This window comes from Macaca mulatta, chromosome 2 (assembly GCF_049350105.2).
Source record: "Macaca mulatta isolate MMU2019108-1 chromosome 2, T2T-MMU8v2.0, whole genome shotgun sequence".
Taxonomy (NCBI): Eukaryota; Metazoa; Chordata; class Mammalia; order Primates; family Cercopithecidae; genus Macaca; species Macaca mulatta.
This window is the reverse complement of record NC_133407.1, coordinates 170,762,065-170,778,449: the sequence shown is the minus strand read 5'-3', so window position 1 is coordinate 170,778,449 and position 16,385 is coordinate 170,762,065. Positions and strand designations below refer to the sequence as shown.

At 35.5% G+C, this 16,385-nt stretch overlaps 1 protein-coding gene across 7 annotated transcripts in view; it reads right to left on the bottom strand.

Moving 5' to 3' along the window:
• Positions 1-14,979: 14,979 nt before the first annotated feature.
• CD200R1 (CD200 receptor 1) overlaps positions 14,980-16,385 on the bottom strand; it is a 35,851-nt gene continuing 34,445 nt past the window's right edge. For 6 of the 7 annotated variants that reach the window (XM_077990739.1, XM_077990742.1, XM_077990743.1 and 3 more), the window contains one exon: positions 14,980-16,101. In XM_077990739.1, coding sequence (XP_077846865.1) covers positions 16,032-16,101 — 70 coding nt within the window. In that variant the 3' untranslated portion in view covers positions 14,980-16,031. 7 annotated transcript variants of the gene reach the window in all.

The following is a 16,385-nucleotide window of genomic DNA, read 5'->3' as shown; positions in this document are numbered from 1 at the left end:
GCTACACTGTCTTCAACAATGGCGGAACTAATTTACACTCCCGCAAACAGTGTAAAAAATGTTCCTATTTCTCCACAACCTCATCAGCATCTGTTGTTTCTGTACTTTTTAATAATCGCCATTCTGACTGGCATGAGATGGTATCTCATTGCAATTTTCACTGGCATTTTTTTAATGATCAGTGACATTGAGCTTTTTTTCATATGTTTGTTGGCTACATGTATGTCTTTTTTGAGAAGCGTCTGTTCATACCCCTTGCCCACTTTTTAATGGGGTTGTTTGCTTTTTCTTGTAAGTTTGCTCAAGTTCTTTGTAGATTCTGGATATTAGAACTTTGTCAAATGGATACATCGCAAAACTTTTCTCCCATTCTGTAGGTTTTCTGATTGCTCTGATGATAGTTTCTTTTGCTGTGCAGAAGCTCTTTAGTATAATTATATACCATTTGTCAATTTTGGCTTTTGTTGCAATTGCTTTGGGCAATTTCATCACAAAATCTTTGCCTATGCCTATGTCCTGAATGGTATTGCCTAGATTTTCTTCTAGGAATTCTATAGTTTTGGGGGTTACATTTAAGTCTTTAATCTATCTTGAGTTAATTTTTGTATAAGGTGTAAAGAGCAGGGCCAGTTTCAATTTTCTGCACATGGCTAGCCAGTACTTCCAGCCCCATTTGTTAAATAGGGAATCCTTTCCCCATTGCTTGTTTTTGTCAGGTTTGTTGAAGATCAGATGGTTGTAGATGTGTGGTTTTATCTCTGAGTTCTCTGTTTTGTTCCATTGGTCTCTGTGCCTGTTTTTGTATCAGTACCATGTTATTTTGGTTACTGTAGCCTTATAGTATAGTTTCAAGTCAGGTAGCATGATGCCACCAGCTTTATTCTTTTTGTTTAGGATTGTTCTGGCTATATGAGCTTCTTTTAGGTTCCATATGAATTTTAAAATAGTCTTTTCTAATTCTTGAAGAATGTCAATGGTAGTTTAATGGGAATGGCATTGAATGTGTAAATTGCTTAGGGCAGTATGGCCATTTTCATAATGTTGATTCTTTCTATCCATGAGCATGGACTCTTTTTCCATCTGCTTGTGTCCTCTCTGATTTCCTTGAGTAGTTCTCCTTGAAGAGGCCCTTCACTTCCCTTGTTAGCTATATTCCTAGGTATTTTATTATTTTTGTGGCAATTGTGAATGGGAGTTCATTCATAATTTGGCTTTGTGTTTGTCTGTTGCTGGTGTGTAGGAATGTTTGTGACTCCTGCACATTGATTTTGTATACTGAAACTTTGCTGAAATTCCTGATAAGTTTAAGAAACTTTTGGGCTGAGTGAATGGGGTTTTCTAGATTTAGGATCATGTTATCTGCAAACAAAGATAATTTGACTTCCTCTCTTACTATTTGAATACACTTTATTTTTCTCTCTTGCCTGATTGCCCTGGCCAGAACTTCCAATATGACGTTGAATAAGAGTGGTGAGAGAGGGCACCCTAGTCTTGTGTCAGTGAAGGGGAATGCTTCCACCTTTTGCCCATTCAGTATGATATTGGCTGTGGGTTTGTCATAAATGGTTCTTATTATTTTGAGTTATGTTCCTTCAATACCTAGTTTACTGAGAGTTTTTGGCATAAAGAGATGTTGAATTTTATTGAAGGTCTTTTCTGCATCTTTTGAGATAATCATGTGGTTTTTGTCTCTAGTTCTGTTTATGTGATGAATTACATTTATTGATTTGCATATGTTGAACCAGCCTTGCATCCTGGGAATGAAGCCAACTTTCTTTTTTTAGTGGTTCAAAGACACGCTCTAAGAATTATCACAAAGTCACAGGACTCTCTTTTCAAATAACAAGACTTCCTTAAAACCTTGCTATTTCAAGTGTGCTTGGCAGATCATCAGTAGCAGCAGCAGCAGCATGTGGAAGCTTATTGGAAATGCAGAACACTAGGCCCCCACCCAATAACTTTTCTGAACTTCTTAGCCATGAAAACAAGAAAGAGAAGGATAAAACTTCTCTTTTAAAAAAAATTTTTTTTTTCATAGGTTTCTGAAAAACAGGTGTTATTTGGTTACATGAGTAAGTTCTTTAGTGGTAATTTGTGGGATTTCAGTGCACCCATCACCTGAGCAGTATACACTGAACCCAATTTGTAGTCTTTTATTCCTCACCCCCACCTCCCACACTTTCTCCCAAGTCCCCAAAGTCCATTGTATCATTCTTACGCCTTTTCATCCTGATAACTTAGCTCCCACTTATGAGTGAGAATATACAATGTTTGTTTTCCATTCCTGAGTTACTTCATTTAGAATAATAGTCTCCAGTTCCATCCAGGTTGCTGCAAATGCCATTAATTCATTCCTTTTTATGGCTGAGTAGTATTCCATGGGGTGTGTGTGTGTGTGTGTGTGTGTGTGTGTGTGTGTGTGTCACAGTTACCTTATCCAGTCATTGACTGATGGGCATTTGGGCTGGTTCCACATTTTTGAAATTGCAGTGTGGAGATTCCTTAAAGAACTAAAAAAGTAGAACTACAGTTTGATCTAGGAATCTCAGTACTGTGTAGCTACCCAGACAAAAAGAAGTCATTATATGAAAAAGTATTCTTACATGATATATGTACAACTAGCTTGTACAATTTTCCCTGTAGTTTTCCATTTTCTATGTACCAACATTGCTAAACTAATTTTAAAAAATCAATTAAATATATATTGAGCAGCCCCTTTGTTCAAGGACAGCTTTGCTATAAGGTATATAATAAAAGAACTGTTATAAGTCAATCAATGACTGAGTGAAATTTTAATTTTTCAGTATCAATTGCTTTATAGGAATGAACATATACACACAGCTTATTTAAGCCCACTATGCATGAAACTAAACTCAAAAAGTATGAAAAGTGGAGCAAATTTAATGATGTTTATATATCACCAAGAGTCGAATCAGTGAAAAAACAAAATAACAACAATTGTTTGGTATCCAAAACCTGAAATTTTGTCTATGTAAATAGCATATAGAGACAATCTATCTCTCTAAAATAATAGAAATATTGCCAAAGTACCACTATACTAGCCGTTGGCATGTGGGAAATTCTTCTGTTTATTTGTTTCTGTGTTTCATTTCTTAAAGACTAATTATTTCTATTACACATCAACTATTTATCGTATCAACATGGTACTGTTTTTTAGAGACAAGATCTCACTATGTCATCTAGGCTTTAGTGGAGCAGCACAATCATAGCTCACTATAACCTTCAACTCCTGGTTTCAAGCAATCCTCTCACCTCAGCTGCCTAAGTAGCTAGGCTACAGGTATGGGCCATTATACTCAGCTAATTTTTTTATTTTTATTTTTTGTAAAGATGGGGCCTTGTTATGTTGCCCAGGCTGGTCTCAAACGCCTGGCCTCAAGCAATCCATTGGCCCTGGCCTTCCAAAATGTTGAGATTATAGGTGTGAGCCAACGTACCCAGCCCAGTAGGATACATCTTAATTAACACAATGTTATCTGTTCTTTCTCCTTTCTTTGCTTCCTGTACTAGATGCAGACAACTTCAGAGATGAAGGCAGGTATTTACGTGGAGGATTTTAAAAGAAGTTCACTATAAAATTATGGGAGTTACAGGTACAAGAATTAGTAAGCTGACCATTGTCTTGTTTTTACTCCAACAGCTTTGCTACAGTCACTGTGTTCTCCACAAATGGAACTATGTACAGAAGTTACGAAAACTAAAGTGGATTTCCTGAGAAATGTAATTTTGGATAAATAAATAAAACTGAAGGATTTATGAAGAGATGATATTAACAGAGGCATAGCAATGTTGCATTTGAACTGATATAACAAACTGATTATGAAGAATCATAGTGGAAGAAAATGATATTCAGGGGAATAATAAAAAGTCATTTGTGACTAAATAATCTGAGTTCTATTTTAAATTTATTTCCAGATATCTTTACTCTCCTGCTCCAATCCTGACTGGTTGCTTTCTAGTTCCATTTTATGATTTGTTATTCTGGCACTTTCTTTTGATATTTTCCTGGGAAATCTCCTCAGCTGTCTTCTCTATTGAAGCCCATGTTTCCAAAATCCTAGCTTCTTCTTTACTGGTTTTCTCCCTATTTGAGACTTTACATGCCTGAAAATTTCTTTGAATCTGTAGCATATTCTCAAGGGTCATTCAGTTTCTGCCTTGAAAGTTGCTCAAAGTCTTGTCCAAGGATGTATGTGTGCCTGGCTGCGGGTATTTGGGGACCTGGACAGGGAATGAGGGCTGACAGGGATTGGGGGGGTGTTTCTCTGATAAATATATAGATTCCACTTAATCCACCTATTTTCAGCCCCATGTCTCCTCTTGAATCTTTCTGTTTCTGTCATCTGTAAGTCTAAATTCTTTGTGACTCATGTTCTATAAAGAATAAATCTCAAGTCTGAGAATTTGGAAGGGAATGTTGAGGCTTTTCAGGGTTTAACCACCTCTTACACAGAATTTCAAACGATTCTCTTAATTCCAGACCTGGGTTCATGCTCACTTTCCACAAAACCCAATTCTTGAGTCTTGCAGCTTGGTTCTGTTTCCTCCTTCTGAAGAAACATGTTTAGCTTCCTCTATTCTCCTGGGTGATCAAGCTTTCCATCCTCCAAAATACGTTGATGTTCCCTAATCCCCTGTGTCTTCTCTCCTGTCATTTTGATTCTTTTAGGCCTATATATTTTAAATATTATTATTGTCATATTAATAGGCATTCAGGAGAGAATAGAAGTGATGCATCTATTCAATTCACTATGTCAAACTAGAAATCTCCATTTTTATTTAAAATCCTGCGGCATTATTTTTTTCTTTATTTTTTATTAAGAAATGTTTTGTCAAAGGTAATTTTGACAGAAATATAAGTAATTAATTAATTATCTTTCTTTGTTAAAACATAGCGATTAAAATAAGAGTAGCATTTTCTATCTTTGAGCTATTTTAAACTGAGCATTTTAAAGGACACGGAAAAACTCTAGTGGAACAATATTCTAATGTATTTTTCTAATTATGGTTTCCTCTCTACTTCACCCAACATCCCTCAACTTCCCCACAATTTGGCCAACAGACTCACCAGCTATGGAAAAAAAAAAATGTGAACAGTATCCCAAAAGCTGAAGCCATCTTCCAAAGGGAGTTATTTCTATTTTTTTCCTATATTTGTCTCTGTTTTCTTCCACTGCATAATAGGCCTAGTTATGGTATTTTACTTCTCTTGCTCTGCTTTATTAGCCCTGGTGAGAAATCCCCTGCTCTCTTAGATGGTTGTATTTTTGGCTCATGAGCAACTTAAAAAGAAGCATTTCCTGTTTGCACAGTTGAGGTGATAATGACTGAATTTTCTGTTTGTGCTTTTATACGTTTACTTATTTCAGATTAAGTATCAATATGATAATATTGACAATAGGATTAAGTTTCAATATGAATTCTAGAGGGAACACAAACATGAAAACCATAGCAGGTAGTATAAACATTGTAACAATATTAAGTCTTCCAATCCATGAACACAAAATGTCTTTCCATTTGTTTGTGTCTTCATTAATTTCTTCCATCAATGTTCTGTAATTTTCAGTGAACAAGTATTTCACTTGCTTAGTTAAGCTTATTCACAAGTATTGTTTGATGCTATTGTAAATTGGATTGTTTTCCTCATTTCCTTTTCAGATAGTTTGTTATTAGTATATAGAAATGCAACTGATTTTTGTATGTTGATGAAAATTCATAAATATGTGGAAATTAAATAACACATTTTTGAACAACCAGTAGGTCAAACAGATAAATCAAAAGGGGATATTAAAAAACCTGACACAAACAACAATGAAAGTACAACATACCATTTATTGAGGCACTATTCACAATAGCAAAGACTTGGAATCAACCCAAATGTCCATCAGTGACAGACTGGATTAAGAAAATGTGGCACATATACACCATGGAATACTATGCAGCCATAAAAAAGGACGAGTTTGTGTCCTTTGTAGGGACATGGATGCAGCTGGAAACCATCATTCTCAACAAACTATCACAAAAACAGAAAACCAAACACAGCATGTTTTCACTCATAGGTGGGAATTGAACAATGAGATCACTTGGACACAGGAAGGGGAACATCACACACTGGGGCCTATTGTGGGGAGTGGGGAGATGGGAGGGATAGCATTAGGAGATATACCTAATGTAAATGACGAGTTAATGGGTGCAGCACACCAACATGGCACATGTATACATATGTAACAAACCTGCACGCTGTGCACATGTACCCTAGAACTTAAGTATAATAAAAAAAAAAAAAAAAAGAAAGTACAACATACCAAAACTCCTGAGATAAAGCAAAAACAGTGGTAAAAGGGACATTTATAGCAATGAATGCCTACATTAAAAAGAAGAAAAACCACAGATAAAAAACCTAACTCTACATCCCAAGCAACTAGAATAATAATAACAAATTAAACCCACAGTTATCAGAGGAAGGAAATAATAAAGATTAGAGCAGAAATAAATAAGACAGAGAATAGAATAACAATAGAAAAACATTAATGAATCTAAGGTTGGCTTTTTGAAAGATGAAATTGACAAACCTTTAGCTAGACTAAGAAAAAAAGGAGAAAAGACAAATAAATAAAAAAAAATCAGAAATTTAAGGGGAAACATTCCAACTGTTGCCACAGAAATAAAAAGATTACAGGAGACTACTGTGAGCAATTTTGTGCCAACAAGCTAGATAACCTATAAGAAATGGATACATTCTTAGAAACATATCACCTACCAAGACTCAATCATGAAGAAATAGAAAGACTTACAACTAATAATAAGATTGAAGCCAGAATCAGAAAACTCCCAACAAAGAAAGGCCCAGGACCTGATGCCTTCCCTGGAAAGATCTACCTAACATCTAATAAATAATTTGTACCAATTGCTCTCAAATTCTTTCAAAATATTCAGTAGGAAGGAACACTTTCAAACTCATTTTATGAGGCCAGTGTTACCTTGATATCAAAACCAGAACAAGATACCACAAGAAAAGAAAACGATAAGCCAATATCCTTGATACAGATGCAAAAATCTTCAATAAAATACTAACAAACTTAATTCAACAGCACATTAAAAGGATCATACACCATAACCATTTGAGATTTAACCCTGTGGTGCAAGGATGGTTCAACATACAAAAATCAATTAATGTAATATACCAAATTAACAGTATGAAGGGTAAAAAAATCTCATGATTATCTCAATAGAGGCAAACAAAAGTATTTGATGAAATTCAACACTCTTTCACAATAAAAAGCTCTCAACAAATTAGGTATAGAAAGAATGTACCTCAACATAATAAAGATAATAAAGAAAAGTCCAGAGCTAACATCATACTTAACAACGATTAACTGAAGGCTTTTCCACTAAGATCAGGAACAAGACAAGAATGTCCACACTCATCGCTTCTATACAGTGTAGTACTAGAAGTCCTAGCCTGAGTAATTAGGCAAGAAAAAGAAATAAAAGAAATACAAATCAGAAAAGAAGAAGTAAAATTGTACTTGTTTGCAGATGACATGATTTTACATATTAAAAAACTCTAAAGATTACACACACACCAAAACAAAAAACAAAAAACAAAAAACAAAACAAACAAACCTGTTAGATCTAATAAATGAATACAATAAAGTTGCAGGATACAAAATCAGCATACATCCTCCACCCTCAAATGCATGGATTGTGACTCTTAGTAATATTTGCTCCAAACCAATAGTCACAGAGATAATCTCTTTACATAAAATACGGGATCTGTGATGGTAAATTTATAGCTGCAAGAAAAGTGTTAGCTGCTATAATGAATTAAAAGAAATGGAAAGGCAATACATTTGTTATGGATTGAATTGTATTCCCCTAAAATTTACATGTTGAAGTCTTAGCCCCGAATACTTCAGACAGGGTCACTTCAGGGAAAAATCAAGTTAAAATGAAGTCATTAGGATAGGCCCTAGTCAAATATGACTGGAATCCTTATGTAAAGGGTGACTTTGGAGACAGACATAAACACAGGACAACTTCCCCAACCTAGCAAGACAGGCCAACATTCAAATTCAGGAAATACAGAGAACACCCCAAAGACACTCCTCAAGAAGAGCAACCCCAAGACACATAATCATCAGATTCACCAAGGTTGAAATGAAGGAAAGAATGTTAAGGGCAGCCAGAGACAAAGGTCAGGTTACCCACAAAGGGAAACCCATCAGACTAACAGCGGATCTTGCAGCAGAAACCCTAAAAACCAGAAGAGAATGGGTGTCAATATTCAACATTCTTAAAGAAAAGAATTTTCAACCCAGAATTTCATATCCAGCCAAACTAAGCTTCATAAGCAAAGGAGAAATAAAATCCTTTATAGACAAGCAAATGCTGAGAGATTTTATCACCATCGGGCCAGCCTTATAAGACCTCCTGAAGGAAGCACTAAATATGGAAAGAAAAAACTGGTACCAGCCACTGCAAAAACATACCAAATTGTAAAGACACAATGTATCAGAATCTCTGGGACACAGCTAAAGCAGTGTTAAGAGAGAAATTAATAGCTCTAAATGCCCACAGGAGAAAGCAGGAAAGATCTAAAATCAACACCCTAACATCACAATTAAAATAACTATAACTAGAGAAGCAAGAGCAAACAAATTCAAAAGCTAGCAGAAGACAAGAAATAACTAAGATCAGAGCAGAACTGAAGGACACAGAGACATGAAAAACCCTTCAGAAAACCAATGAATCCAGGCCGGGCACAGTGGCTCACCCCTGTAATCCCAGCACTTTGGGAGGCCGAGGTGGGCAGATCACGAGGTGAAGAGATTGAGACCATCCTGGCCAATATGGTGAAACTCCGTTTCTACTAAAAATACAAAAATTAACTGAGCATGGTGGCGTGCGCCAATAGTCCTAGCTACTCGGGAGGCTGAGACAGGATAGTCGCTTTAACCCAGGAGGTGGAGGTTGCAGTGAGCTGATATCGCACCACTGCACTCCAGCCTGGTGAGAGCAAGACTCTGTCAAAAAAAAAAAAAAAAAAGAATCCAGGAGCTCTTTTTTTTAAAAGATTAACAAAATAAAGAAGAAAAGAGAGAAGAATCAAATACACACAATAAAAAATGATAAAGGGGATATCACCATTGATCCCACAGAAATACAAACTACCATCAGAGAATACTATAAACACCTCTGTGCAAATAAACTAGAAAATCTAGAAGAAATAGATAAATTCCTGGACACATGCACCCTCCCAAGACTAAACCAGAAGAAGTTGAATCCTTTAATAAACCAATAACAAGTTCTGAAATTGTGGCAGTAATTAATAGCCTACCAACCAAAAAAAGCCCAGGACCAGGCAGATTCACAGCCAAATTCTACCAAAGGTACAAAGAGGAGCTGGAACCATTCCTTCCAAAACTATTCCAAACAATAAAAAAAGAGCAATTCCTCCCTAACTCATTTTATGAGGCCAGCATCATCCTAACACGAAAACCTGGCAGAGACACAACAAAAAAAGAAAATTTCAGGCCAATATCCCTGATGAATATCGATACTAAAATCCTCAATAAAATACTGGCAAACCGAATCCAGCAGCACATCAAAAAGCTTATCCACCACAATCAAGTTAGCTTCATCCCTGGGGTGCAAGGCTGGTTCAATATACACAAATCAATAAACGTAATCCATCACATAAACAGAACCAATGACAAAAACCACGATTATCTCAATAGATGCAGAAAAGGCCTTTGATAAAATTCAATGCCATTTCATGCTAAAAACCCTCAATAAACTAGGTATTAATGGAACGTATCTCAAAATAATAAGAGCTATTTATGACAAACACACAGCCAATATCATACTGAATGGGAAAAAGCTGGGAGCATTCCCTTTGAAAGCTGGCACAAGACAAGGATGCCCTCTCTCACCACTCCTATTCAACATAGTATTGGAAGTTCTGGCCAGGACAGTCAGGTAAGAGAAATAAATAAAGGGTATTCAAATAGAAAGAGAGGAAGTCAAATTGTCTCTGTTTGCAGATGACATGACTGTCTATTTAGAAAACTCCCATTATCCCAGCCCAAAATCTGAAGCTGATAAGCAACTTCAGCAAAGTCTCAGGATACAAAATCAATGTGCAAAAATCACAAGCATTCCTATACACCAATAATAGACAAACAGAGAGCCAAATCATGAGTGAACTCCTGCTCACAATTGCTACAAAGAGAATAAAATACCTAGGAATACAACTTAAAGGGATGTGAAGAACCTCTTCAAGGAGAACTACAAACCACTGCTTAAGGAAATAAGAGAGGACACAAACATATGGAAAAAGATTACTCTCATACTCATTCCATACTCATTTTCCATGGATAGGAAAAATCAATATTGTGAAAATGGCCATACTGCCCTAAGTAATTTATAGATTCAATGCTATCCCCATCAAGCTACCACTGACTTCCTTCACAGAATTAGAAAAAACTACTTTAAATTTCATATGGAACCAAAAAAGAGCCCGTACAGCCAAGACATTCCTAAGCAAAAAGAACAAAGCTGGAGCCATCGCATTACCTGAATTCAAACTATACTACAAGGCTACAGTAACCAAAACAGCATGGTACTGGTACTGAAACAGATATACAGACCAGTGGAACAGAACAGAGGCCTCAGAAATAATGCCACACATCTACAACCATCTGATCTTTGACAAACCTGACAAAAGTAAGCAATGGGGAAAGGATTCCCCATTTAATAAATGGTGTTGGGAAAACTGGCTAGTCATATGCAGAAAACTGAAACAGGACCCCTTTCCTTACACCTTATACAAAAATTAACTCAAGATGGATTAAAGACTTAAACCTAAGACCTAAACCCATAAAAACCCTAGAAGAAAACCTAGGCAATACCATTCAGAACATAGGCATGGGTAAAGACTTCATAAATAAGACACCAAAAGCAAGGGCAACAAAAGCCAAAATTGACAAATGGGATCTAATTAAACTAAAGATCTTCTGCACAGCAAAAGAAACTATCATAAGAATGAACAGGCAACCTACAGAATGGGAGAAAATTTTTGCAATCTATCCATCTGACAAAGGGCTAATATCCAGAATCTACAAGGAACTTAAATTTACAAGAAAAAACAACCCCATCAAAAAGTGGGCAAAGGATATGAACAGACACTTCTCAAAAGAAGACATTTATGTGGCCAAGAAACATACAAAAAAAAGCTCACCATCACTCATCATTAGAAAAATGCAAATCGAAACCACAATGAGATACCATCTCATGCCAGTTAGAATGGTGATCATTAAAAAGTCAGAAAACTACAGATGCTGAAGAGGATGCAGAGAAATAGGAACGCGTTTACACTGTTGGTGGGAGTGTAAATTAGTTCAACCATTGTGGAAGGCAGTGTGGCAATTCCTCAAGGATTTGGAACCAGAAATACCATTTGACCCAGTAATACCATTACTGGGTATATACTCAAAGGATTATAAATCATTCTACTATAAAGACACATGTACATGTATGTTTCCTGCAGCACTATTCACAGTAGCAAAGACTTGGAACCAACCCAAGTGTCTGTCAATGATAGACTGGATAAAGAAAATGTGGCAAATATACACCATGGAATACTATGCAGCCATAAAAAAAATGAGTTCATGTCCTTTGCAGGGACATGGATGAAGCTGGAAACCATCATGCTTAGCAAACTAACACAGGAACAGAAAACCAAACACTGCATGTTCTCACTCTTCAGTGGGAGTTGAACAACGAGAAAAGATGGACACAAGGAGGGGAACATCACACACTGGGGCCTTTTGTGGGGTGGGGAGCTAGGGGAGGGATAGCTTTAGGGGAAATACCTAAAGTAGATGATGGGTTGATGAGTGCAGCAAACCACCATGGCACATGTATACTTATGTAACAAACCTGCACATGTATCCCAGGACTTAAAGTATAATAATAGTAATAAATGAAACTAGTCTGAAATTAAAAGTTTACTTTAAAAAATTTAAAAATTTTAAAGCAATTTTTAAAAAAGAAAAGAAAAAAAAGATTGGCAAGTTCTTTAAAAGTGAAACATCTACATATCATCTGATCTAGCCAATCCACTCATCAGTATTTACTCAGGAAAAATAAAAATATATGACCACAAAAATACTTGCAAAAGGATGTGTATAACAGCTTTATTTCTAACAGTCCAAAACTGGAAACAACACAAATGTCCACCAATAGGCAAATGGATAAACAAACTGGTATAGCTATAAAATAAAATACTATTTGGAATAAAAAGAATGAAGTATAATTGTGTGGATGTGGATGTATCTCAAAATAATTATAATGAGAAAAAAAAGTACAACCAAAAAAAAAATAAAAGAGTATCTATTTTATGATTTTATGGAAAATTCTAGAAAATGCTAACTAATATATAGTTAAGTTACAGAAAGCAGATCAGAGGTTGCCTGGGGAGTGGGGGATGAGGAGGAACAAGAAGATCATAGGGATAGGCTAGCAAAGAAACAAGAAAATTTTCGGGGGTTATGGACAAGTTTATTATCTTGATTAGGCTGATGGTTTCACAGATGTAAAACTATGTCAACATTTACCAAAGTCCACATTTTAAATATGTGCAAAATTTAACAAACTGTACACTTAAATATAAAAATTATATCTCAGTAAAGCTGTTTTCAGAAGTTTGTATGTGAAGCATAACCTCAATAGATGCATAATTATGATGAATAATTTTCAAATTATTAGAGATATTGAAAGAGAGAGAGACAGAAAGAGAAAGAGAGAGAAAATTGACAAATCTAGCAAAGCAAAGGAAAAGATACAAATGGGATGGGGAGAAAGCACAGCAAATGAGACACACAAAATGATATTTGTAAAATGTAATTGACTATGTAAGTAATCAGACCTAACTCCATCTCAGCCTCTGCTTCCTGAATGACCTTGCTGACACACCAGCTCTAATCTCTAGATTCTCTAATTTGACAGGTCTAGCATGGATTTGGAGAATATATATAATTTTTTATATGATTCTAATGTTCAACTATGTTCCAGCCCCATAGTAGAGATTTTCATACAATTATTTCCTGTACAATATAATTTAACTTTTATAAATTATCTTCAAGTCTTTTCTGTGATATCATTTAACATGCCCGTTTTGACATTATCAAGTTAAGAGGTAAGTATAGTACTGTCTTACTTTGTTTTTCAGTAATATTTGAACAGATAGTCTTGAACCTAACTATGAGCCTCAGCTCAACCAGGATTGGATGAAGAATTAATAAAGTTCAAGGACAGTGTAATGATGTCTATTGTGAAAATTTCTTGATAATATTTATATGCAGAAACCTAATGGATAATGCTTTTCGGCCAAGTCAAAATGGTTTGATAAAAATATCATGCGCCAAGTGTCATTGGATTAGTTTTACATCGAAAATAGACTAAAAGTCCCTTTAAGGATAAAGTCCACAGTAACTGATGTGTCTAGAGGGAGAAAAATATACTTATAAGACAAAATAGTTGTCTTAAGAGTCTCAGATGGCATGATTGAAGAATGAATATATTTTGTTTTAATTTCTATCATAAAGAAAAAACTTTTAATGTTTTTTCTGCTATGGAACAAATAGACGTATTTATTAATTAAAAATAATTTCACGGTATTAAAAGTGATTCATATAAACATTGCCAATATTTTGCTCCACAGAAATATGGAGGGGTGGGTCATGCCATCCCATGGCCACTTGCTTATCATGTAGCTCATATTTTATAAATAAATACCCCATGTCCTCTATGGTGCATATTTTGCTGCTTATATGGTCAATAGACATTAATTATTCAATAAATATATCACAATAGAATGTACACCATAAAAATACACAATTCCAATGTGGCACATCTGCAAAACTGTTAGGCATCAAGTATCAACGCCTCTGTAGAGATATAATGAGTTCACAAACAAATTTACAAGAAAAAAACAAACAACCCCATCAAAAAGTGGGCAAAGGATATGAACAGACATTTCTCGAAAGAAGACATTCAGACAGCCAACAGACACATGAAAAAATGCTCATCATCACTGGCCATCAGAGAAATGCAAATCAAAACCACAATGAGATACCATCTCACACCAGTTAGAATGGTGATCATTAAAAAGTCAGGAAACAACAGGTGCTGGAGAGGATGTGGAGAAATAGGAACACTTTTACACTGTTGGTGAGATTGTAAACTAGTTCAACCATTATGGAAAACAGTATGGCGATTCCTCAAGGATCTAGAACTAGATGTACCATATGACCCAGCCATCCCATTACTGGGTATATACCCAAAGGATTATAAATCATGCTGCTATAAAGACACATGCACACGTATGTTTATTGCGGCACTATTCACAATAGCAAAGACTTGGAATCAACCCAAATGTCCATCAGTGGCAGACTGGATTACGAAAATGTGGCACATATACACCATGGAATACTATGCAGCCATCAAAAAGGATGAGTTTGTGTCCTTTGTAGGGACATGGATGCAGCTGGAAACCATCATTCTTAGCAAACTATCACAAGAACAGAAAACCAAACACCGCATGTTCTCACTCATAGGTGGGAACTGAACAATGAGATCACTTGGACTCGGGAAGGGGAACATCACACACTGGGGCCTATCATGGGGGGGGGGAGGGGGGAGGGGGGAGGGGGGAGGGGGGAGGGGGGAGGGATTGCATTGGGAGTTATACCTGATGTAAATGACGAGTTGATGGGTGCTGACGAGTTGATGGGTGCAGCACAGCAACATGGCACAAGTATACATATGTAACAAACCTGCACGTTATGCACATGTACCCTAGAACTTAAAGTATAATAATAAAAAAAAAAAAGAGATATAATGAGTTCAGAAGAAGCTAATGTTCTCACAGGTGCATTCACTCTCTTATGAACATGACCAAAAATATAAATCCATTTTTATTAAATAGTATAATTCTTATTATAATCTCACATCATATTTAATCTGGTTGATTAAAAGAGAAAGTGGCAACTGTAGAAACAGGAATCTTACAGATTTTAAAATAGAAATTTAGGGAAAGGCACATTTAAACAATGTTGGAGGGAATTTGACATATATATTCAACACAATTTGACATATATATCAATAGTAAAATGCACAAACCCTTTGACCTGACAATTCCACTCAAGAAAGTTATCCTAGAGATATATTCAAACAAAAGCAAAGAGATATATGCACAAGAAACATTCTATGTGGTATTGTTTATACCACAAACAAAACTTAAAAGGAATAAACAAAACTTAAAAGAATCTACATGTCTATCATTAGGGTTGTGTTTAATTAAATAATGATATAACTATACAATGGAATTTTATATAGCCATTAAAAAGAATGAGGTAGCTCTACTTGTCATGATATAAAATGATCTCTAAGACTTGTATTATTAGGTTTTCATATGCATAGAACCGTAATGCAGTGTATTGCTCCCACTGATGCCTTGACAAAGATATGTGTATGTATATGTAAATAGACATATAAATAGACACATATACCATAGGCATATAGACATGTCATATGTACATTAAAATATTCTGAAAGCATACACAAGAAACTGTTCACGATTGCTCCTTCTTCAGTTATTTCTTGAGGAAATTTGGTTTCATTATTTACTGCCCTGCACAATTTGAATATTTGGTCATGAGCATGTATTTTCTTTGTAATAACATCAGTTCTTCAGCGAACTAGCTCGTAGCACCCAAGAATAAAAAATTCCAATTATACAAGGATATGAATGAGAATCCATTAAAATATCTTCTAAGAACCTTGGAAAACCTAATTTCAATATAAGTCTTCATTCCAGAACTGTGAGAAAATCAGACAGTCATTATAATGTATCTCGTTTGTTGTTGTTTCTTGGTACTAGAGTCCAACAACTTATAAAGTATGGAGGTCTGTGCCAACTTCACTTTGTAATGCCTGAGACGCTTTCACCTTGTTTGTAGTATCATAGAGAGGATTGTTTTTCTCTGTGTAGCTGGCATAGGGCTGCATTTCATCCTAAGAAAGAACTCAAAGTTAAAATCAATTCAAAAAATCATTATAGAAACTATCTGTATTTTTGTAACAGTTTCCCATAGCTTTAGTATTTCTAACAGGTGCTCAAGAGTGCTTATAATTGTGTTTCTGGGCCTATATAAACATAAGAGCAGGCTTTGTTCTATCATTTTATCAAAAAGTATTTGTTAACTACATAAGTCTCTGTATGGAGATAATGGCTCTGTGAAAGTAGGAATGGAGATGAATAAAGTGATATGAGAAGTACTCCAAAGGAGAGCTTTGGA